The sequence below is a fragment of the Mercenaria mercenaria genome, chromosome 1 (assembly GCF_021730395.1).
Source record: "Mercenaria mercenaria strain notata chromosome 1, MADL_Memer_1, whole genome shotgun sequence".
NCBI classification, from domain to species: Eukaryota; Metazoa; Mollusca; class Bivalvia; order Venerida; family Veneridae; genus Mercenaria; species Mercenaria mercenaria.
In genome coordinates this window covers 103348069-103371938 of record NC_069361.1, presented here as the reverse complement: position 1 = coordinate 103371938, position 23870 = coordinate 103348069, and the positions used below count along the sequence as shown (strand labels likewise).

The window sequence follows — 23870 nt, the reverse complement described above, 5'->3', positions numbered from 1 at the left end:
TGACCATATTGTTATGCCCTGCCTCAAAGAAGAGGGAGCATATTGTTTCATTAATTTTCTGTCCTTTGGTTGGTCTGTTGGTCAGTAGACCATTAGATTCTCAGTCAATAACTACAGAAGCCCGCCAGCTTAGCTCAGTAGGTAGAGCGTTGGTCTACTGATCGCGGGGTCATGAGTTCGATCCTCGGACGGGGCGTATGTTCTCCGTGACTAGCTTACAGTTGTTAAACTTTGTAGGATAGTTGCCTATCAAGAGATGTCCTCTTTTGTTTTAGAATCTGCAGGTCATAGAGACCTTGAGACAGAATACAGTTTCCACTCAGTAATTAACAAAAGCTTTGTCCTTCAGTCATCAGACTTCAAAGGATTGATTATCTGTGGTTTGAAGATGACCTTATTGGTATAGGGATCAGTAGGTCAAAGGTCAAGGTGACATTGGTTTGGGACTGAATAAGGTTCCCCCACACTTTGGCCTGCAATTGCCAGACTTCATAGGATGATTGCCTGTTATCAGAAGACCCCTCTTGTTTTAGGGGTCAGTAGGTCAAAGGTCAAGGCCACAGTGTCCTTGATACTAAAGATAGCTTCAATGCAGTAACTAAAGAATGCTTTAGCTTACATTTATCAAACTTCATGGGATAATTGCTTGTGGACAATAGATAACCTGTATTGATTTATTGGTCAGAAGGTTTAAAGTCACTGAAAACTGTTACTGCTAAATGATTTAAGAATGCTTTGGCTGTCAGTTGTAATAGGATGGTTACTTTTGGTCAGTAGGAAAACCCTATTGTTTTTGAGGTGATTTGGTCAAAGGTTGAGACCTCAACTTATAAAAGTCCAAACAAGTTACAATAGGCCATCATTCTGGAAGGAGGGGGCAACAGCTCTTGTTATATGCCCGAAGGGACGTATTATGTTATGACGCCGCTGTCCGTCTCTTAGCAATTTCGTGTCAGCTCTGTAACTCTTGAACCCCTTGAAGGATTTTGAAGAAACTTAACAAATGTTCACCACATCAAGATGATGTGCAGAGTGCATGTTTTGGATGGCTCGCTTCCAGTTCAAGGTCACACTTAGGGGTCAAAGGTCATATGATGTTGTTTCATGTTTGCTCTGTAACTCTTGAACTGCTTGAAGGATGTTAAAGAAACTTGGCACAAATGTTCACCACATCGAGACAACATACAGAAGACATGATTCAGATGGCTCACTTAAAGCTCAAGGTCATACTTACGTGTCAAAGCAATTTCATGTCCGCTCTGTAACTCTTGAACTCCCTAAGGATTTTGAAGAACCTTCACACAAATGTTCACCACATCGAGACGACATGCAGAGCCAATGTTTTGGATGGCTTGCTTCAAGGTCAAAGTCAAACTTAGGGGTCGAAGGTCAAATGACTTTGTTTCGTGTTCGCTTTTTAACTCTTGAACTGCTTGAAGGATTTGAAAGAAACTTGGCACAAATGTTCACCACATCAAGATGACATGCAGAGCACATGTTTCGGATGGCTTGCTTCAAGGTCACGGTCATGCTTAGGGGTCAAAGGTCATACCTTTTGGTGTATATTGCTCTGCATTGTGGTGCTCTTGTTATATTTAATTTTAATTGTGCCATAAGAAATAAGTTAAAAGTTTTAAGTTTACCTATGACTTTCAAGTGACAGAAGGCTGACTTGGTAGAGTTTAAATTTACTATTGAAAGTTTTTTGTTTGTTTTCATTTCATTTAACTTTAAAATGAATTTGAGTTGAAATGTGGCCTTCGGTAATAATATTTCAATGTTATTTTTATATCAGCTAAGTTGTTACATTGCATTACTGGTAAAATAGGAACCTAATCTATTGTATCTTTGTATAGTATAGTAGTTATAGTAGAATATATAACCTGTCAACATGAAGTTTATATTCAGGCTAGGTATATTATTCTCGGTTTTTGTCAGGACCACTTGCAGTAAGAGCAACATAGGCAGTTTGGGAAATAATCATTAGAAATTTTTGCCCTTGATAGGACAGCTGTTGCAAGCTAGACCTGTCACACTCTAGTTCCCCATGACACAGAGGTCAAATATCGTATCAAAGGAAAATTTCAGTGTTTCATAAAAGAAAAACCTCTTTAATTTTCAGTATATTTTCAGTATACTGAAACCTGGGTAATTAACCCTTAGCCTGCTGCAGGCGAATTTAACAGCCTTTGCAAACAGCTTGGAACCAGATCAGACGCCGATTAAATCGGCGTCTGATCAGGTTCCAAGCTGTTTGCTACTCTGACAATATTTCTTCCAATTTTGGAGCAAATTGAATGAACTTTACAATTTTAGCAGACGACATTTCCAGCAGACGACAATTTATCTAGCATGCTAAAGGTTAATGAAAAGCCTGTATGAGTATACATGTTATCTATCAACTGTCAGTAAATTGAGTTTTGGCTATGCAGTCTGTTGTTAATGTTATTTTACAGTTTTACAGTTGCCTGCTAGTGAAATCATACCTTCCTGAAATTGTCCATTTAATGTGAAATTGGAAAATTTTCATCAGGTGAAAATTTCTTAATTTACAGTGATAGTAGTAGTCAGTATAGGGCTTGAAAATTTTGTACTATAATTGCAGAAATTTTCACTTTGCCCTAAAACCTTGGACGTGATCATAATTATAGGAAGAATGGCTGGTAACAACGAAATATTTACTTATAGATTTATTGTTAATAGCGATCAGTTTAAAACTGTCCATTTAAGGCATGTTGTATTGCCATACTTTAAAAAGAAAAAATTGAGAATATTTCCAAATTATTGACATAATCTTTACAATGAAGATTTAAATGTTTGGCCAACCTAAGAAGAATCTGTAATCTGATTAAACATGTGTGTGAAGACTTATAGATACTAAAGTGTCTTATATTCAAACCTGTGATATTATATTTAATGTAGTTTAAATAGATTCATACTATTTTTAGTTATTGTCTTTTAAAAATACCATGACTTACCAGTGTTATTGATGAATGTGTAAAAAAAATCCATTGATACGGTACATGTATACATGTATGTATGGATAATAAACTGATTTCAAAAAGGTAACTTTACACATTTTTGCTATAGATCAACAAACTCTTCAAAATAATTTAGAAACTGGAAAAAAGTACTATTTATGCAATGGTGCAAAATTTATCAGTACTTATGTTTTGTTTATTGCTTTGCTAAATGATGTTGGACAGATTTTATAATCACTGTATTATTTCGCCAAAATGTGTTCAGCCTTAACTAAAGTTTATGGATACTCTACTTTTACTGTTCTTAGGGAGTTCAATCCCCGGGCTGGGCGTATGTTCTCCGTGACGATTCGAAAAAAGACATTATGTCTGAAATCATTCGTCCTCCACCTCTGATTCATGTGGGGAAGTTGGCAGTTACTTGCAGAGAACAGGTTTGTACTGGTACAGAATCCAGGAACACTGGTTAGGTTAACTGCCCGCTGTTACATGACTGAAATAGTGTTAAAAAACGTCGTTAAGCCCAAAACAAACAAACTTAGGGGGAAGTTTTCATGTGAAATTTTTTTAAACACTTACACGAACTGAAATACTTTTAAATGGTGTTTAAAGATCTTTTTAGAGAACCAAACATAGAAAATGGCAAATCGTAAAATATAGTAAAAAGAACCCACACAACCACCTTTAAGGAAAAACACGAGATACTGAAAACAATATAACAGATTGTCATAAAATTAAAATAACTGGAGGTAAAAAAAAAATGTTTTGGTGGATACCTGTGCGACATCAAATGTTACCAAGTTTAAAGTTCCTATATATTTTGTTGGATATTTAAAGAAATGCATACATAACCTTTAATTATGTTCTACAGACAACCAAAGATGAATATCAATTATATCTTTATCATTTAGCAATCTTATTTATTCAAGGTTTATACTTGTATCATACCATAAACTCAGTCAAATTATCAAGTTACTGAAATAAAATCAGGATTTTTTTGTAGACTATTAAATATTTATTGTTGTTTTGTACTATTTGGTTGAATGTAATTATCTTTAAACACGTACTAGTAACTGTCACTTCAGTATCAAAGCACCTTTATGCCACACCCACAGGCATCTGACAGCTTCTCCACATATATTCATTTCAAGTAATTTACAACTTCTGTATAATTATGCACAACAAGTAACTGACAACTAATCCATACCGATACACTACACATAACTGATTACTAATCCTCACCTTTATTCCACAAGTAACTGACAACTTATCCATACCGATACACTACACATAACTGGCCACTAATCTTCACCTTTATTCCACAAGTAACTGACAACTTATCCATACCGATACACTACACATAACTGGCCACTAATCTTCACCTTTATTCCACAAGTAACTGACAACTTATCCATACCAATACACTACACATAACTGGCCACTAATCCTCACTTTTATACCACAAGTAACTGACAACTTATCCATACCGATACACTACACATAACTGGCCACTAATCTTCACCTTTATTCCACAAGTAACTGACAACTTATCCATACCGATACACTACACATAACTGATTACTAATCCTCACCTTTATTCCACAAGTAACTGACAACTTATCCATACCGATACACTACACATAACTGGCCACTAATCTTCACCTTTATTCCACAAGTAACTGACAACTTATCCATACCGATACACTACACATAACTGGCCACTAATCTTCACCTTTATACCACAAGTAACTGACAACTTATCCATACCGATACACTACACATAACTGGCCACTAATCTTCACCTTTATTCCACAAGTAACTGACAACCAATTCTTACCGATACACTACACATAACTGATTACTAATCCTCACCTTTATTCCACAAGTAACTGACAACTTATCCATACCTATACAGTACACATAACTGGCCACTTATCTTCACCTTTATACCACAAGTAACTGACAACTTATCCACAGCTTAACACCACAGGTCAATGAAAACTTATCCACACTTATATACAGCAGGTGGTTGACAACTGCTTCACACCTTACACCACAATTCACTGACAGTCTCTTGACACCTATACACAACAAGTCACTTAAAACTTATCCACACCATACATAATACACCACAAGTAATGAACAACTTATCCACACTTATATACCACATGTAACTGACAACTTATGTAAGCTTATAATCACAAGTAACTGTCAACTGATCAACAACTATACATCACAAGTAACTGACAACTGATCCACACCTTTACATCTGAGTAATAGGCAACTTATCCACACCTATACATCATATAGAACTGACAACTGATACACACCTGTTAACCACAAGTAACTGACAACTTATCCACAGCTTTACATCCAAGTAAGAGACAGCTTGTCCACCCTTTTACACACAAGTAACTGACAACTTATCTAAACCTATATATTACAATTCATTGACAACTTATCCACTCCTATACATCACAGTTAATTTACACCACAAAAAATTACAACTTATCCACACCACACATAACACCACAAGTAACTGACAGCTTAACTGCCCAACACATGTACACCATAAGTAACTGACAACCTGTCCACACCACACATATACCAAACAAGTAAATTACATCTTATCCACACCACACATTTACACCACTAGTAGCTGACAACCTTCCCAAACCTGTACATAACGAGTGATGGACAATTTCTCCACATCTGAATATCACAGGTAACACACAAGTTCTCCACATGTATACATCACAAGTAATGGACAACTTGTCAACATCTATACATCACAACTAACTGATAATGTATCTACACCTATACATCACAGGTAACTGACAGCTTCTCCACACCTTTAGTTACTAACAATGTCTCTACACCTATACATCACAGGTAACTGACAGCTTCTCCACACCTTTAGTTACTAACAATGTCTCTACACCTATACATCGCAGGTAACTGACAGCTTCTCCACACCTCAAGTTACTAACAATGCCTCTACACCTATACATCGCAGGTAACTGACAGCTTCTCCACACCTTTAGTTACTAACAATGTCTCTACACCTATACATCACAGGTAACTGACAGCTTCTCCACACCTTTAGTTACTAACAATGTCTCTACACCTATACATCACAGGTATCTGACAGCTTCTCCACACCTTTAGTTACTAACAATGTCTCTACACCTATACATCACAGGTAACTGACAGCTTCTCCACACCTTTAGTTACTAACAATGTCTCTACACCTATACTCCATAAGTACTTGAGATATGTCTGATAGTCATGAAGAAAATGTTATTCACAAACCGTTTTCCAATTTCATTTAGTTTTATTTTAATCTTGAGGTGACGTGGCATTTTTCCACCTCCTGTTTTTAACAGAGTCTTACATATTTTCAGGGGAAAGAGTTCACACCATATGACCTTGCAGTTATCAAAGGTTACAAGGACGCAGCTGATTATCTTAAACAGAAAGGTGCCCTACCCTACTCTGATCTTTCAAATATCGAAAAACGTCAATCCAAATCTGCCCGCTCTCGTAAAAGTAACATAGAACCTGTTAAGGAAGAATCAGAAAAGAAAGAAAAAGGAAAGAAATCTCCAACCAAAGATAAAGCAACACCTACAAAAGAAGCTGGAAAGGTCTCTCCTGCCAAAGAAAAGGGCAGCCAAGAGGCAAAACCACATCCAGAATCACCTGTTAAAGCAGTAGTTGTAACTGCAGTTACAGCTGAAGAAAAAAAAGAGAAGGGAAAAGAAGAAGAAAAACAAGCTAAAAGTGTTTCACCATCTAAGACTCCATCTCCTGTGAAGGGGAAAGAAAGCCCTGTAAAATCTGAAGGAAAAGAAAGCCCAAAAGTATCTGAAGGGAAAGAAAGTCCTAAAGTATCAGACGGGAAAGAAAGTCCTAAAAAATCTGAAAGTCCTCAGCTTGACAAATCAGTAGGAATAGACAAAGATACTTCAGGTGTTAACACTGATGCTGAAAAACGGCAGAAAAAAGTAATAAGTAAAAAACCAAGTGCTGATTCTGTATTGGAAAAGGAAGATGGTATAAGAACATCAAATGTTTCTCTAAGATCAGAAGAATCACCTCTGACAAGAGATGCTGGTACGCAGAAACAAGGTCCAAGGTTGAGAGACGGAAGTACTTCACCAATGGGACAGTCTCAAGGGAAGAAGAAGGAAAAAGAAAAGGAGACAGGGAAGTATGTGTCTCTTGAGAGAATTGAACCAACAAAGACAGAGGATGAAGCAGATAGTCCTGAAGGAAGGCGAACAAGGGGGACTGGTAGAAAAACACCCAGGAGTAGGGTAGGGTTCAATGATAATGATGATAGTGGTAATGAAACAGATCCTAGCCGTTCAAAATCAAGACAAACAACACGCAGGAGCAAAAAACCTTATATAGATCATGTACGTGAAAGTGTTCGAAAATATCAAAACAAAAGAAATTACTCTCGTAGTTTAAATCAGTTGAAACGAGCACAAGTTCATACAGGACCAATGCATGATATCGTTATGTTCAGTAAAATGATGGATAATTATCGCAGAGGCCTGATGGGGGATGAGGAAGATCTAGACCTTCGTAACTATGCCAACTGGGACGGCTACCTTAATGGTATGTATATGTCAGAATCTTTGTAAGTGACTGTTCATTGTAGTATTACTGAATTAAACCAACTAGGTGAAACATAATCTAGCAGTCATCATCATTGATCTAATTTTCAAATAAAATAGACGCTAAATTTTTTGTATAAAACTTGTATTCATATAATTGCTCGAATAAATACAGTCATAACTTTGTTTTAATATATATGTTTAAAATATGAACTGAATTAATATGTAATATTTATCAACAGTTTGCAAACATTGCCGACAGATGAGAAATCGTCCCCAGTCATCGCCAGTAAAACGGAAACATTTACTGATCTATGACCTAGGCACTGATCTTGTTATTGCAGACTTCCCTTTCTCACATTGTTGTTGTCATGGATGTACACTCATGAAAAATGACCATGAAAACATTTTGTCCAAGATTTATATTTATACCTATTCAAAAGTATATAGTTTTTTGGATTGCAAAACTTTAGAAAAAAGTAAAAAATGCATAAAGTTAGTGTTTTTCTTCACTGGGTCAGACATTTTGTAAAGCTTTCATTTGTGGTACTAAATTCAAGTATCAATACATTGATTATGCAGAAAATACCATATTTAAAACATTTATATCGCTTGTGAAATTTCTTGTTTTAATGACTTCTGGGTTTGCATCTTTAAAGTTTTGATGTTTAGCATGGATGTCTGAAAGATTCTTTTGAGCATGTTACTGTATCTTTATTTTTTCTCATGTGAATTGGGTATATCTATTTTACTGCATTCATATCAAGCTTGCTATTATGTATAGGTGGTACAATATAAAGTTTTAAGGAAGCAGTCATGGGTTTACATTTACTGTAAATGAAGTTCATGCTTACCAGTGGTTTAAATTTATGTTGTCTTTATAAATTCAACATTGTAATCAGCAGTCTCAGTTCATTCTGAAAGACGTTTCCCCCTACCCTTTTTTGAACAAAAAATAAGGGGACATTGAAATGGGTTTTGTCTGTCTGTCCATCCACAAAGCCCATAGCTCTAAGGTCAAGGTCTCATTTTGAGGTCAAAGGTTTTCAGTCAGGATGATAACTCAAAGAATTTTAATATAACTTACCACAAATTGTGACTATAACAAGATGTGTTCAGTGCATGACCCAGGTAGTCAAGGTCACACTTACAAGTTTTGTGTTCATTGCAAAACTGCCATTCATGTAGGCATGAAAAATGTTTCCCATAATAAGATCAGCCCGTCCAGTTAGCTCAGTACAGAGAGTGCAGATCTACAGATCGAGGGGTTGTGAGTTTGATCCATGGGCTGGGTGTATGTTCTCCGTGACAGTTTGATAAAAGACATTGTGTCTGAAATCATTTGTCCTCCACCTCTTATTCATGTGGGGAAGTTGACAGTTGTGGAGAATAGGTTTGTACTAGTATAGAATCCAGGAATACTGGTTATACTGGTATAGAATCCAGGAACACTGGTAAGGTTAACTGCCCGCCATTCCATAATTGAAATACTGCTGAAAAAAAGCTGTTAAACCTAAAACAAATGAACATACATAGTATGATCATGTCTTTCACAAGACCAAAGGTCAATAACACGCATGAAGGTGAAGTATTTACAAGGGCAGTTTCATGTCCAGTGCGTGACTCTGTTACTGTATACACATTGTATGTGTTTAACAAAAGTCAACTTAACATAGACCTATAGTATTTATGTATAACACAGCTTTTCCAAAATAACTGTTCAAAACTAAAAGGATATAAGTGACAAAATGTCTTAAAGTGGGAGACATTGGTAACTCAGTGGTTGTTGATAATTTGTTTGATGGTTTTTGGAAGAACTTCTAGGAAAAAGAAAGAGAATATTGATCCATTAGCATGAACTACATTTCAGCATTGTCAGTATTTTAAACACACATACAGAGTATGTCCAGCAGTCATACAGGGTCAGTTTTTCTTGGAAATAATGTTAAAATACATTAATTTATGAATTCAAGAAGAAATCTTCATTTTGTTTCTTTCACAGTTTACTGTTTTAAAACTGAATTATGGTGTCTCTGTGATCATCTTGTTTTAGCTTTTAGCTGTGATCTTTCCATAATAGTTTGCAAATGGAGAAGACTTGTCAGAATTTTGAGACCATTTTGTAGAAGTTGAAACACCAGAAAATTACTGTCTGTATGTGTGTTTCAAGTATGTTGTTAATATGTTCACACAAATATCACTGTGATGCAAAAACTGTCTACCTTTGATGTTGATATAATTGCAAGTAGAAAGTTTTTGCCATATAGTGATGAAAGATTGACATGCAGCACATTAATGTTGTTAAACTGTACTTTTCTTCTAATCAAGCACTCAACAGAACTCAACTGTTCAAAGAATATTGAGAACTATTCTACTCACCCAAGCATTGACATCAACGTCACATCTAGATTAAAAGTGTTTGTGTCCCAGTAAGCATTATATATATTGGATTGAAACACAATTCATTGCAGTCATCAAACCTATTGAATTTACCAAGTTAGATAACTCTTAGTTGAGTTTTATGTATGTTATGACCCTATTGGCCCTAAAAAAGTTGGTAAAAGTTTTGCATGCAACTAAGTGTCAAGGTGTATCTCAATAACACCTACGTATAATGGATTTTAATGTATAACTGCCTAATTGTCATACATACTTAAAAAAACCAATTAAGATAATTCTTGGTTGAATTTAAAGTGAATTATGCTCTGCTTTACTTAAAAAGTTGGTTAAAGTTATGCATGCAACCTACTGTTAAGCTATATCTAGTAATAACTACATAATATTGAACTGGATTAATTTCTGCAAGGCATCCCCCTTATCAAACATACATACATAACTAAGCTAGAGACTCTTGGTTGATTAATTCAAATTATGGTCCATTTTTGAGGTGTAAAATTTGATTTGCATGCAAGTTGTTATCATTGCTGTTATGAAATATATAACTGTTGTTATTAATGATTTGGTTACATAAGTCTTGTCTGACTATAATGAACGTTATATCTTTTGTTCAGCTAAGATAGTGTCGAATAGTGGAGCGCAATGGACAGCCCTTTTTAATTTTCCCACACAGATACATTTTTATTGAATCTACTCTGTTTTATTACTTTGCCTTATAATGAATATTTATCTTTTATTATTACATTCCAATTTTGATTAAATCAGAAAATGGTGAGATAAAATAAAATCTGAAAGAAATATTGGTAACAATAATTACAACTGTTTGTATTTAATTTTACAGAAGTTTCTAGGACAAAATCTGTATACTCTGCTGTATATTTCAGTAATGATGGAATGACTTAGGTTTTAGCTTATATAAATATGTGATTATTAACAATGTTTTCAGAGCAATTACGATTTGTATCACATCTGTACAATGATGATGGTTCGGAAACACCTCGTGATGTACAGGACATGGCAAAGGTACACAACTCCGTCTGCTGTCGTAACAATAACTCATTGCGGACAACCTTTTCTTTTTGACAGCATTTTTTAAAATCAATATACTTTAGTTGTTTGAAAAAAAAGAGGAAAAACAGAAAAGTAATTTGATCTTTTATAATAAATTTTTGAATGATGATTTTGATTATTTTTCATGTTGGATTTGGAAAAAATGTTTAAGTTGACATACACAGAAGTTAAAACTAAAATTAGAAGGGTTTAAAATGAACCAATATATATAAGAAGTGTAGCGCTATTTTCTTTTCAGAAAGAAAAGGTTGTCTAGAAAAAATGATGAATGTTCAGAAGATTTAATAACATAAATGTTATAATAAAAGTTGTTTCAGTAGATAGATTTAATTTTGAATTTTTTATTTTCTAATTTTGAAGAGGGTTCATCACATTCTGGGCTGTTACCAAGGCTTATGAGCAGGAAGGTACAAAATCAACATAATCACCTGAGTTTCAGTTTGTTGCTGACCCACTGTTACTGCATCTGTGAAACATAATGTGAATAAGACATAAAAATTAATTATAAATGCATGCCTGTCAAGTGTTTTATTCATTTATTTTCTTGGACATACATTGATTAGGTGGTTAAGATTGATGACTCTGAACTTGTCCGACCATGCCGAGGTTTCAAGCCAGGTCCGGTTTTGCTATAGCCATCAAGCTAGTCTTGGAAAAGATGGTTGTTTTGTGAAAGGTCTACGCTTGTACTTGCATTGCCTGAATGTTCACCATGGGTGCCAGTATTCCTTCCCCGTTACAGCTGGACAGCTGCCATAGTACTGTAACCAAACAAAACAGATTTTACTTTACTTCCTGTTCGAACATTCTCAATCATTCAGTTTACATTATTGCTTAGCATTGCAAGACAGAGCTTTGATAGCCGCCAATTAAGTATCTCTATTGCACATCAGAAAAGTTGAAACAAATGCAGTAATATTGGGTTACCATCAAAGATTATATGCAGTTAAATATATACAAAGCTTTGCCAATATCAAACACTGGGTTTTGAATGTACACACTTTGAATTCTGTCTTTCTGTTTGTATGTAACTTGACTATTCAACAGCAGAATGATACAGATTGTTTCATGTTTTTCTCTTCCCCACATTTTTTTTTTGCATAGAGATACGTCTGAGCCATTGCTCACCTATCTCCCTTAAAGTGTAATTGGAATGTTTACTTTAAGGCGTACACAACTGATAGAATTGTCAAAAACAATGCCAAAAGGTACCATAAAAGTTAAGCATATCAGTTTTTGTAAATATTTTCTAGTGTGTAGTATATTTGGTATACATGGATTCTACAGGAGTGTCTGGTTAACTTTTTTTCATTTTTTTCCAGTTTTCATTGACTGCTTTGAATAGTCAAGCATATTTCCTAGGTGAGAGTTTACATTTTGAACTGGCCTTTACTTACTACATGTTACTGGACCTTACTGGTTTAGTCAACTTTTGTTCTCTGAAACACAACACTTCTGATGAACACTCTTTGCATGTATTGTATGTCTAAAATAATCTGAAGAAACTTTCTACATCTAAATGTCTCTAAACAAAATTTTACTGTAGTCTGTTCAAACATTCACACTGTGTTTGACTTAAATGGTTAGATGCTTGCAAAGACTTTTATTCTAAAAAAACTCGTCAGGAGGACAACTTTCACGTCGCAAATTCAGGTGTCAGTGTTGAAATTTTTTTTGTGGGGCTTATGTAACTGGATTAGTAATAATTGTTTTCAACAAATGAACTTGTTGTATTGCAATGGTTATGGTGCCTTATCTTCAAGGTCAAGGTCAGGAACAGTAGTACACAAGATGATAATTTGTATTTGGAAATTAAGTGAATTACTGTTGAATACAATAACAGGTATTGCATGTTGTGTAAATCGGAAAGGAAACTATTTTAAGAAGACATAATCCCCACACATGTAAAAGTATTTGCAAGTTTAGGGTAGTAACTGATTAACACAGTTTATTACATGTTTTTCAATGAATTATTGAAATATTAACTGAAAAATATCTGGTAATTTCTCACTGAAAAATATCAAATTTACAAAATTTGGTTAAAAACATTGAAAAACATGAAATAAAAAGAAAATTTGTTTGATTTACGCATAAGATCAAATTTTCTCACTTGTGAACACAAGATCTTTCATTTTCATTTGTGACTGCACCACTTGTGAAAATATTGCGCATGGTGTTCACTGGTTGAAAGATATTTCTGTCTTACACTGAAACAAACAAATATTCTCTATTTCTTCTTTCTGCATGTAAGTTGCATGTGTTTTACTGTCTGTGTGTTTATGTTCTCTGTACACAGGAGCAATATAAGATGTTAGAGACAGAAGCTAACAACCGTAAAAAGGACACCGATAATCGGTGTGGGAAAATGGCCGAACAAGAGGTTTGATTTATATTGCTTTACATGATATATATGCATATAGAGTTACAGAATATATATTTTAGTGCATTAAATCATTCCAGGGGAGAGAATAATTATTAGAAAGGTTAAGAGTTGAGCAAGTGCATGTGAGGAAGTTAATACCCTTATGATGATATTTTGCTTAATTTTAATTAGTTATCATTTTGAACATGTATAGAGTTTTGAAGTATAAGAAAGTCTTTCGTCAAATCAGTCATATATCAGACGGCTTTCACATAGTGGACATTTTTGGAAATCTTTATAAAAACAGTTATAGATGCCTGATATTACTTTTTTATTCTTCAAAGAAAATAAGAAATGTTTTTCTCCGGTAAAAGTACAATAATGTTATCTGAATATTACCATAAAAGTTTGGGTCTATTACTTCATCAGGCTGTAACAATACAGCAAGCATAACTAAGATCTTGATTTACAGTAGTGGACCTTGAATGGTAAACTCCATTCAAATACTTAATATTCTTTTTGTGTGATTCCAGCATTTTATATGTTTTTTGAGTGTAAGATGTAAAACATGGTAATTTCTTTCATTATAGCTGGAAAAAGTAGAGAAATTATTTAACAGAAATACAGTTCAGATATGTATATAGAAATTTAGTAAATCTGCTATTTTTTTTATTTTTTTGTTGGCATGGAAACAAAATGGCTGCCAGTTTGATCACATATTGAAATGTTCATTATATACTTTCTAATTTCAAAACTGATTTTGAAAATTATTTCACTACTTTAAATGATTTTTAACAAAATCCTGGCAGATGGAATTAATATGACAACAACATTGCCTTTCCCTTTACCTGGAGTGCATGTATGTTTAAGTATGGAGTGCATGTATGTTTAAGTATAAATTGAAATGTTCCAAATATAGATCTACAGTGCAAATGAGGACATAATATTAGTATTTGATATTCAATCTTTAGTACACTAAGTCTTAATAGTTGAATACAGAATGATTTGCTAGAGCCAGTATGATAATGACCACAGATGAAGTAAGATAGATAGGTTTCATATAGAGGTCATATATGTAGTCAAAGGTGAGACATAACAAATTGATATATGAATATCTGATGTCTGGGGTTTGGTATTTAACCTTTGCTTTGAAAGAAGTGAAATTTGTAAAAGCCTAAATGAAAACCAAGTGAAGCATTATTATGACAGCAATTTTTAGATATTTGAGATATTAAGAAATTGTGATAAAATGAAAACTATGACATTGTTGAAATATAAAGTAAGGTTGGCCACTAAACTAACTGATCAATAGATAAATATTTCAATCTTTGGTATGGAGCAACTTCTTAAAATAACTTGTGCTTTATCCTCGTAGACATTGTTTACATCTGATTTTTTTTTCTGATGGCAGAATTGTTTCCCCTTTTCAGGTAAAATTCATTCGGTCATTGCATGACATGAAATTTTTCCTAAAATACTATTTATCACACAAAGAAAAGATTGAAAAATTTAAATGCTCCTGTTTTTAGCTCACCTGTCACATAGTGACAAGGTGAGCTTTTGTGATCACCCTTCGTCCGTCGTCCGTCGTCAGTCCGTCCGTCCGTGCGTGCGTGCGTCCGTCCGTCAACAATTTCTTGTCTGCACGATAGTGGTTTCATTTATGATTTTATTTTAACCAAACTTGCACACAACTTGTATCACCATAAGATCACGGTTCCTTTCTTGAACTGGCCAGATCCCATTATGGGTTCCAGAGTTATGGCCCCTGAAAGGGCCAAAGTTAGCTATTTTGACCTTGTCTGCACAATAGCAGCTTTATTTATGATTTGAATTTTACCAAACTGGCACACAACTTGTATCACCATAAGATCTTGGTTCCTTTCTTGAACTGGCTAGATTCCATTATGGGTTCCAGAGTTATGGCCCCTGAAAGGGCCAGAATTAGCTATTTTGACCTTGTCTGCACAATAGCAGCTTCATTTATGATTTTATTTTAACCAAACTTGCACACAACTTGTATCACCATAAGATCTTGGTTCCTTTCTTGAACTGGCGAGATTCCTTTATGGGTTCCAGAGTGATGGCCCTGAAAGGGCAAAAATTAGCTATTTTGACCTTGTCTGCACAATAGCAGCTTCATTTATGATTTGATTTTAACCAAACTTGCACACAACTTGTTTCACCACAAGGTCTTGCTTCCTTTCTTCAACTGGCCAGATTCCGTCTTGGGTTCCAGAGTTATGGCCCCTTAAAGGTCCAAAATTGGCTATTTTGGCTTTTGCAGCCATATAGAGACTTCATTTATGGTTTTATTTGATACAAACTTCCAAAATATCTTCAACAACAATAAATCTTGGATTCCATGACAAATCAGATCCAATCATATGTTCTCCAGAGTTATTTTATATCTGATTACCTCCCCTGATCGTAATCAAAATGGATTTATATCAGTAAGTACTTACAGGGCTTATTTGAAATTTCATTATTGTTATTAGTTGGACTGAGACAATCAGGGTAGATAACTATGGACTGATTTTATGTCAAATTACCTCCCTTTATTTCAAATTAAAATTGTTATATCTCCATAACTAATGAAGATACTGATCTGAAATTTCATTTATGTCAACAGATATATTTGGCAGATCCTTCTTTTGTCCACTTACAATATTTTTTTTTAATTACTTCCCTTTTACGTTACTATAAATAGCTTATTTTAGTAACTTTTTTATTATTGGCCGTAGGGAAAACACGAGACCAGTTTTCTGTGGTACAACATGGATGGTACCTCCAATTTTTAGGTGTATTTTAACATATCTATACCTTGTAAGATTTTTTTTTCTTTTTGGTTAAATTCCTTCCCTTTGTTGTTCCTGTCCTTTGGACTTAGATATTTTTTCTGAGGACCTTCTTGTCCTCAATTGCAATGATAACAGGTGAGCGATATAGGGCCATCATGGCCCTCTTGTTTTTGTACCCATTTAAAGTTGTGCCACTATTAGGTTTTGAATAAAATTCAATGTTAGTTTAGTAATAATGCTAAATTGGATTTAATCATTCTTTGTCAATCAGTTGGCTATACACAAGATCTGTATAACCACACAATGCATACAAGAACAAAGACTAAAGTCACTGATCAAATTGATAACTATTAAAACTTAAAATTACATGTGAGACATTATACAGAAAACGGATTATAAAATGGCGGAATTATCATTTTTACGTCATTTAACAGAAAAAAAGAATCAGCGGACATGGAGAAGAATGGTTTGTTACTTTCAAATGTTTTATCAGATAAAAAAAGTTACTGATAACACTAGGGTATATAGTATCACAAAGAATACTGCAAAGGCAGCTGAAGGTCAATTAAAACTGTATAAACATTTTCTTTATAGCTTTTACACTACTTTTTCAGTATATTTTTATGCATAGTTCAGAAAATAATAGAAAGAGTAAAATAGAATTTTGTAAAATGCAAAACAGTTGACATACAGTCTTGTTTTGTGAAATGCATAACAGTTGACGTACAGTCTTGTTTTGTGCAAGTTAAATCTGTGTTAAATGTTATTTTGTTTTAAGAATTTTAAAGAGTTATCTGAAGCTGTTTTTATCTTTACATTTTAGTTCTGTGTATGTAAGGTGCCTCTGTGGCTGAGTACTCGGTAGTTAAAGTGACTGTTTTTGAATAAGTTGTCCAATATTGATGTTGGTTCTAAATCTGGCTTGGTGTGTAGAATTCTTCATGAGAGGAAGTTATCAGCTGGTTGATGCCAATTCCAGAAACAATACCCTGACTCTCAACCAAACAGAACAAAAAAAAACTGTGTAGAGATATTATGAAAATACATAATAGAAAAATAGAACCTTTCTGCTGTATAATTGCTAAAATTAGTCCAGATATCATTTTATATAGAACTGTAATTTTGATGAGCCATTCACTGTATATGAGCCGTGCCATGGGAAAACCAACATAGTGGGTGTGGGACCAGCATGGATCCAGACCAGCCTGCGCATCCGCGCAGTCTGGTCAGGATCCATGCTGTTCGCTTTTAAAGCCTATTGGAATTGGAGAAACTGTTAGCGAACAGCATGGATCCTGACCAGACTGCGCATACCCACTATATTGGTTTTCCCATGGCACGGCTCATATCAATAATCATAGATATTTGTCATCATATTGAATTAAACACTTTATGAAAAATTGAAAACAAAAATGCTACAGCACTTGAATTATTTAGAGTGATGTATAATTTCTGTATTACCATAAATTACCTACAAAAAGAAATCCACAAATATTGTTTCTAATAGAGTGTGAATCAGTGTTTATTTGGGTACAAAATGCTTGTATTTATATGATCATGAAAGCATTTTTGCATTGCCGAAGTTGTCAGTTGACACAGCAGAGCTCGTTTAATTTTCCAGTGCTCTAGCACACTTTTATAGCCTGTATAGTGTATACCATAAGTAATAGTATGAAAAAGCATTAATTATATTTTTTAATATACAAAAATGAAATAAGTTGTTGACTTAATATGTAAATGAATGGTCAAAAGTAAAACAATACAATATATTACTTTGTCTGCCCAGAACAGTGTTCTAATACTCCTAGAGAAATCTACCAATTGTTGTTAAAGGAATACAATAGTACGTACACTGTTCTGTTCTGGTACCCAGCACTATTGAGATTATCTATATTATAGATAGAGACCAAGATTTGCTTTCCATTGCTGTAAATATTTATCATGTTTTTGTTCTGTCTGCACCAGGTTTTATTTATAACAATCCACACTGTGATGTTCTAAATGTTCCAGAACACTACTCTTTTCCACTGCATTGATGTAGAGTCTGTGCAGAATGTCAAAAGAATATGGTCATAGGAAGAGTGATCTAATTTTCCGATTCGCTTTTTTGCTTCCCTGTTACTAATGAACAATTTATTGTATGACAGGAGTTCCAGAGGAAGAAGAACATGGATATGGATAAAGAGATAGACAGTCTGGCTACACGTACAGCTGAGATGTTTGACAGTGTTAAAACAGGAGCATCAACTAGCCTGGCTAGTGCAAAGTCACGCAATACAAAACTACGTGATGAAATGAGGAAGTCACGAGAAGAGAAGTTACTGAATACAACAGACCCTCATGAGAGGGAAATTCTTCAAAGACAGGCACTGTAAGTATTCTTAACTGTATAAGTGAAGGCATTACACCAGTAAAATATTTAATTGGGAAGACAGTTGGAAGAATGCGAAAATTAAACAGATATTGCAGTGAACTAAAGGGCAAATGTTTTGATTCCATACCTCATGTTTTTATTTCGATGTAAATGAGATGTGGAACCAAAATTTGTAGTCCTGTTTGGCGCCATATAACCTATATTGTGTTGGTGCGCCGTAAAACCCAAATAAATAAATAAATAAATAAATAAATAAATAAAGGGCAAATGACTGACTATTTATGTCATTTATGTAAATTTTGTGATACCTTATTTTAGCATAAGACTGCTTCATTACTAAATTTTCTTCTGAGTGGTCATTGAAGCTAAAATTTAGTACATATATCAAAACCATTGAGAAATTTCAGACAACTTGAGTTGATGTAGAAAAATGCACTTTGAATAATAAAAAAAACAAGTTTTGTTATTGTCCTTTTTTGTGCCCCCGAAAGTTTTTTAGAGTTACTCTTGTCCATCAATCTGTCCATACATCCGAATTGGTGTCGCCTTTATCTGAAAAAACTATTTGACCCAGAATCATCAAATATCACAGGATTGTCTTTCAGCATGTGAAGTTGTGCACTAGGTGTTTTAATTAAGATTTCACACAGCCATGACAGTGATGACCCTTGACTTAATCAAATATATGCATAAAAAGGGCATGTAAGTGTGTGTATCTCAAAACATATTTAACCTTTGTTTGAGATTTCATTTGAGCATATTAGAGTTATGGACCTTGCCTTACTAAACAATATGCCTAAAAAGGTTGTAAATGTTTGTTGTATCCCAAAAAGTATTTGATGTAGGTTTATGAAACATTACAGGAATATTAGTCAGCATGTGAAGTTTTGCACCTATGGTGTTTTGTTCGAGATTTCACTCAGCCAGACCAGACAAAAATATGCTTTAAGGGCATAAAAGTTGTGTCACATGTATCTCAAAAAGGTATTTGACTTAAAACATTAGAGGATTGTTATATAGCATATGTTGTGCTCCTGGTGTTCTGTTTAGGATTTCACTTAGCCAGACCAGAGTAATGGTCCTATACATAGTGAAAAATACACAAGAAATGCTTGAAAGTTTATGTTACAGTTATCTCAAATTATAGTTCACCTAGAGTCATGAAACTATGTGCAGTAACAGATAGGGGGAGAGGGGCACCTGTTTCCATAGGGCACACATCTAGTTTCATTGCTAATATGTGTTTGCCTCAGTGGAACATCCTAAGACCGAGTAGACCTTTGTATTTATATTTATGTTTTTCACTTACAGAAGTATTTCAAGATGGGCAGCATTGTTAGAAAAGTTTCATTTTTAAATTCTTAAAAGCAAAAGTGGATTGAACTCACTTATGGTACAGAATTATAAAATACATGCCAAGTTTGATTTAGGTTTCTATCCACTGATTATTGGCACAGTTATTGCTTCTTTTCAACATGAAATTTGGTTGTTCATTTTTCATACACAGATTTATGGTTATAAGAAAGAGGCCATGTTTAATTTTGGTTACAATCCACCAATTTTTGGTGGAGTCATGGCCCCATTTCAACCTAAAATTTGATTTTCTGTTCAGTAACTCTTGAATAGATGAAGGGATTGAATTTATTATATGGCCCTTAACCTTTTACACAGTCATATAATTCTATAAATTAGTTTCTTTACAGACATTTTACCACTGTAAAACAGGCCTAGCTACCGGTCTTTCATTGTACAGGAAGGGTATGTTACAAAGGTATCATTAAGTCTGCTGGAAGGCCGACAGTTCTAATTAGTTTATCCTTATCTTTTGTCATCACATCTCATGTGTATGTTTTATAGAGAAGATCAGTTAGAGGACCAACAGCATGAATTAGACACAGAACGTAAAGAGCGCTACAAGTCGTGGAATCGTCGTAAAGATGAGGACATGCGACGGAAGCTTCTACAGGCCTATAGACCTTACTTCCCCAATGATGTGTTTAGCAAAAAATCAGGTCAGTAGTAACCCTTAGTGAATAAAGTGTCATTGTATACTGCTTTGAAGTAGGGACTTGATAGATAGATTTTGTGTTACTAGTATGTCCTGTCAAAAGTTAAAAAACAAAAGTATCTTTATGTCTTGCAGTTTGATAAATGTGATGCATTATAGATTTTTATACTATGTATTCATGAAATACCATAAATTATGTATGTATCTTGTAGAGTATGGATGATATTTTTGTTGCCTAAAAATACAATTGTAGTTTAGCTGTAGCAGTTTAGTATGACTAATGATATATGTTGCTTTTAAAGTAGCCAAACATGGCAGACTTAAGCCTTTAAAGGTTACACCAAGACCAAAGACACAAACAGGCACCAAAGGTAAGGTACTCAAGTTGTGCATCTTGCACATCAGGTATTTTGGTTTCAGGTATCGATCACTATGGTTACTGTGTCATTTCCTGTGGTTATGAGGTTCTATTCTTCTGAGCACCCTTCAGCATGAAATCTTGATATTTTATCTATATGTATTAGTTTTCAGTGCTTTCTGTTTTTAGCTCGACTATTTGAAGAATAGTCTAGCTATTCTACTCACCCTGGCGTCGGCGTTGGCGTCGGCGTCGGCGTCGGCGTCACACCTTGGTTAAGTTTTTGCATGCAAGTACATACAGCCATCATTTAAAGGCATATAGCTTTGAAACTTATTTATTCTTTTTCTAGGTCAATTACCAACCTCAATGGGTCAAGTTCAATAACTCTGACATGTATTTTGAGCAAATTATGCCCCCTTTTGGACTTAGAAAATTCTGGTTAAAGTTTTACATGCAAGTTACTATCTCCAAAACTAATGCAGATATTGAATTGAAACTTCACATGTGTCTTCGGGGTTATAAAACTAGTTGATATCAGCAAGTCCCATAACTCTGACCTTCATTTTGGCCAAATTATGCCCCCTTTTGGACTTAGAAAATTCTGGTTAAGTTTTTGCTTGCAAGTACATACAGCCATCATTTAAAGGCATATAGCTTTGAAACTTATTTATTCTTTTTCTAGGTCAATTACCAACCTCACTGGGTCAAGTTCCATAACTCTGACATGTATTTTGAGCAAATTATGCCCCCTTTTGGACTTAGAAAATTCTGGTTAAAGTTTTACATGCAAGGTACTATCTCCAAAACTAATGCAGATATTGAATTGAAACTTCACATGTGTCTTTAGGGTTATAAATTTAGTTGATAGCAGCAAGTCCCATAACTCTGACCTTCATTTTGGCCAAATTATGCCCACTTTTGGACTTAGAAAATTCTGGTTAAAGTTTTGCATGCAAGTACATACAGCCATCATTTAAAGGCATATAGCTTTGAAACTTATTTATTCTTTTTCTAGGTCAATTACCAACCTCACTGGGTCAAGTTCCATAACTCTGACGTGTATTTTGAGCAAATTATGCCCCCTTTTGGACTTAGAAAATTCTGGTTAAAAATTTACATGCAAGTTACTATCTCCAAAACTAATGCAGATATTGAATTGAAACTCCACATGACTGTGTCTTCAGGGTTATAAAACTAGTTGATAGCAGCAAGTCTCATAACTCTGATATGCATATTGGTCAAATTATGCCCCCTTTTGAACTTAAAACTCTTTTGATATTTAACATTTTGGGTAATATTTTCCTGCTTCTGGGACAATATTTCGAATAGTCGAGCTTGGCTGTCTTACGGACAGCTCTTGTTTAAATGAAACTTACTAACAGTTTAGATAGAATGTTCTAGTTCCTGATTTGTTTTAAGTGCATGGTCAGCATAGTCACAAACCTGTGTTTGAACTAATCAAGGTAGATGATACAAAGTCATCGAAATTTCTATATCATTTCATCATTAACTCATTCTTTTAAGATTTTCATTCACTTTGTACCATACAAAGCAGTAAGCATTGTCTTGCATTACACTGAGGAACCATATCATTTGTACTTGTGATTATTTGTATGATCAGTAACCTGTTCAGATTATCTTTTTTTTTATTTGAGATTGAACATTGTATTCTAAAGTAATTTCTTTTTCAATGTATATTTAGAGATATTGTGATATCTAGTCTTAGTTATCAGTAATTGTTATACTTGGTATGAAAACGAAACATGTATGCTTATTAAAACAAGATCAAGGTGCAAACAAATGACCCTTTTCATTGTGTTTTTGACAGTGATTATGTGTAACTGTTAGGTTTGAACATGTAACTCAGTGGAACATGTAGTTTAAAATAACACAGTAAAAACATTAGAAAAAGCAAGGAAAACAACCCCAAAGAAAACAGCAAAGTGCCTCCTCATACTAAATCCCTTCAATGGTGTATGTATGGAAGTGAACAACATGAAAATACATGCCACTACGACAAAAGGGAGAAATAAAGGAACACGTGGATGCACCACTTTGAAATGGTCAAAGGCAAATCCCCACCAGTTAATAGTGCATCAAACCTAATTGGTTTAGTTCCGGTGTTTTTAATGATTGTCTGTCAAGGGATCTTCTATAACTATAAAGGAGAGCATAGCAAAAGTGAAAGTGTTGAACATCAAGAATTGGGTGTATTTAAAAACAGCCAGGTGATGACCTTTTGTTAGTAAAACATTTTTATAACGATGTAAATCAACTAAAAAGTTTGTTGCCTGCACAAAGTTGCACAGAATATGAGAATTAATTGCATGTTAAATTGCAGTAGAAAGTTCTTAGAGGGTATGTTGAAGCATATGTGGGTTTGTTTGCATTGGTTATCTCATTCAGTGCTTTTTCCTCTAAAGCATTCATTTATATTAAATGACTTTTTAGTCTACTTGCACTTTGATGGGTAAATGAATTAGTTTTGTCAGTAGTGGCAAAATGCTTTTCGTCAAAAAGACAAAACTCAGAGCCCTAGGACATATGTTTTACATGCATGTTTTGTTTGATAGTTTACAATATATCCCTTTAATTTACAGGATTGACATTTTTGTATCAGAATCCTTTTTTGTAACAAGAGCACATTACATACTATTTAAACATAAAGACTCGTATATTATTTACTTTATACAGCCACCTTCATGTTTTATAATTATCTATACACAAGTTTCTCCCATTAGTTAGTCACTCACGATGTGGTGTGACTTTTTTTATTATTATTGACAATGCATTTTTCCAAGAATGGTAGAAAAAACTTCGTGTTAAGAATCTGGTCCTTACATTTGAGGTTATAAATATCAGTTTGTCAAAGGATAAATTCTGAAAAATG

At 34.3% G+C, this 23870-nt stretch overlaps 1 protein-coding gene across 16 annotated transcripts in view; it reads left to right on the top strand.

The window, feature by feature from the left end:
• The window catches only part of LOC123528184 (ankycorbin-like), an 84757-nt gene that overhangs the window by 53135 nt on the left and 7752 nt on the right, over positions 1 to 23870 (top strand). For 9 of the 16 annotated variants that reach the window (XM_045307950.2, XM_045307943.2, XM_045308007.2 and 6 more), the window contains 6 exons: positions 6386 to 7607; positions 10950 to 11026; positions 13371 to 13454; positions 18385 to 18608; positions 20469 to 20623; positions 20922 to 20990. In XM_045307950.2, the coding sequence (XP_045163885.2) occupies positions 6386 to 7607; positions 10950 to 11026; positions 13371 to 13454; positions 18385 to 18608; positions 20469 to 20623; positions 20922 to 20990 (1831 nt within the window). Of the gene's footprint in view, positions 1 to 6385; positions 7608 to 7848; positions 8170 to 10949; positions 11027 to 11434; positions 11482 to 13370; positions 13455 to 18384; positions 18609 to 20468; positions 20624 to 20921; positions 20991 to 23870 lie in introns of those variants that run through there. The other 7 variants (XM_045308011.2, XM_045307925.2, XM_045307931.2 and 4 more) reach the window with 6 other exon arrangements.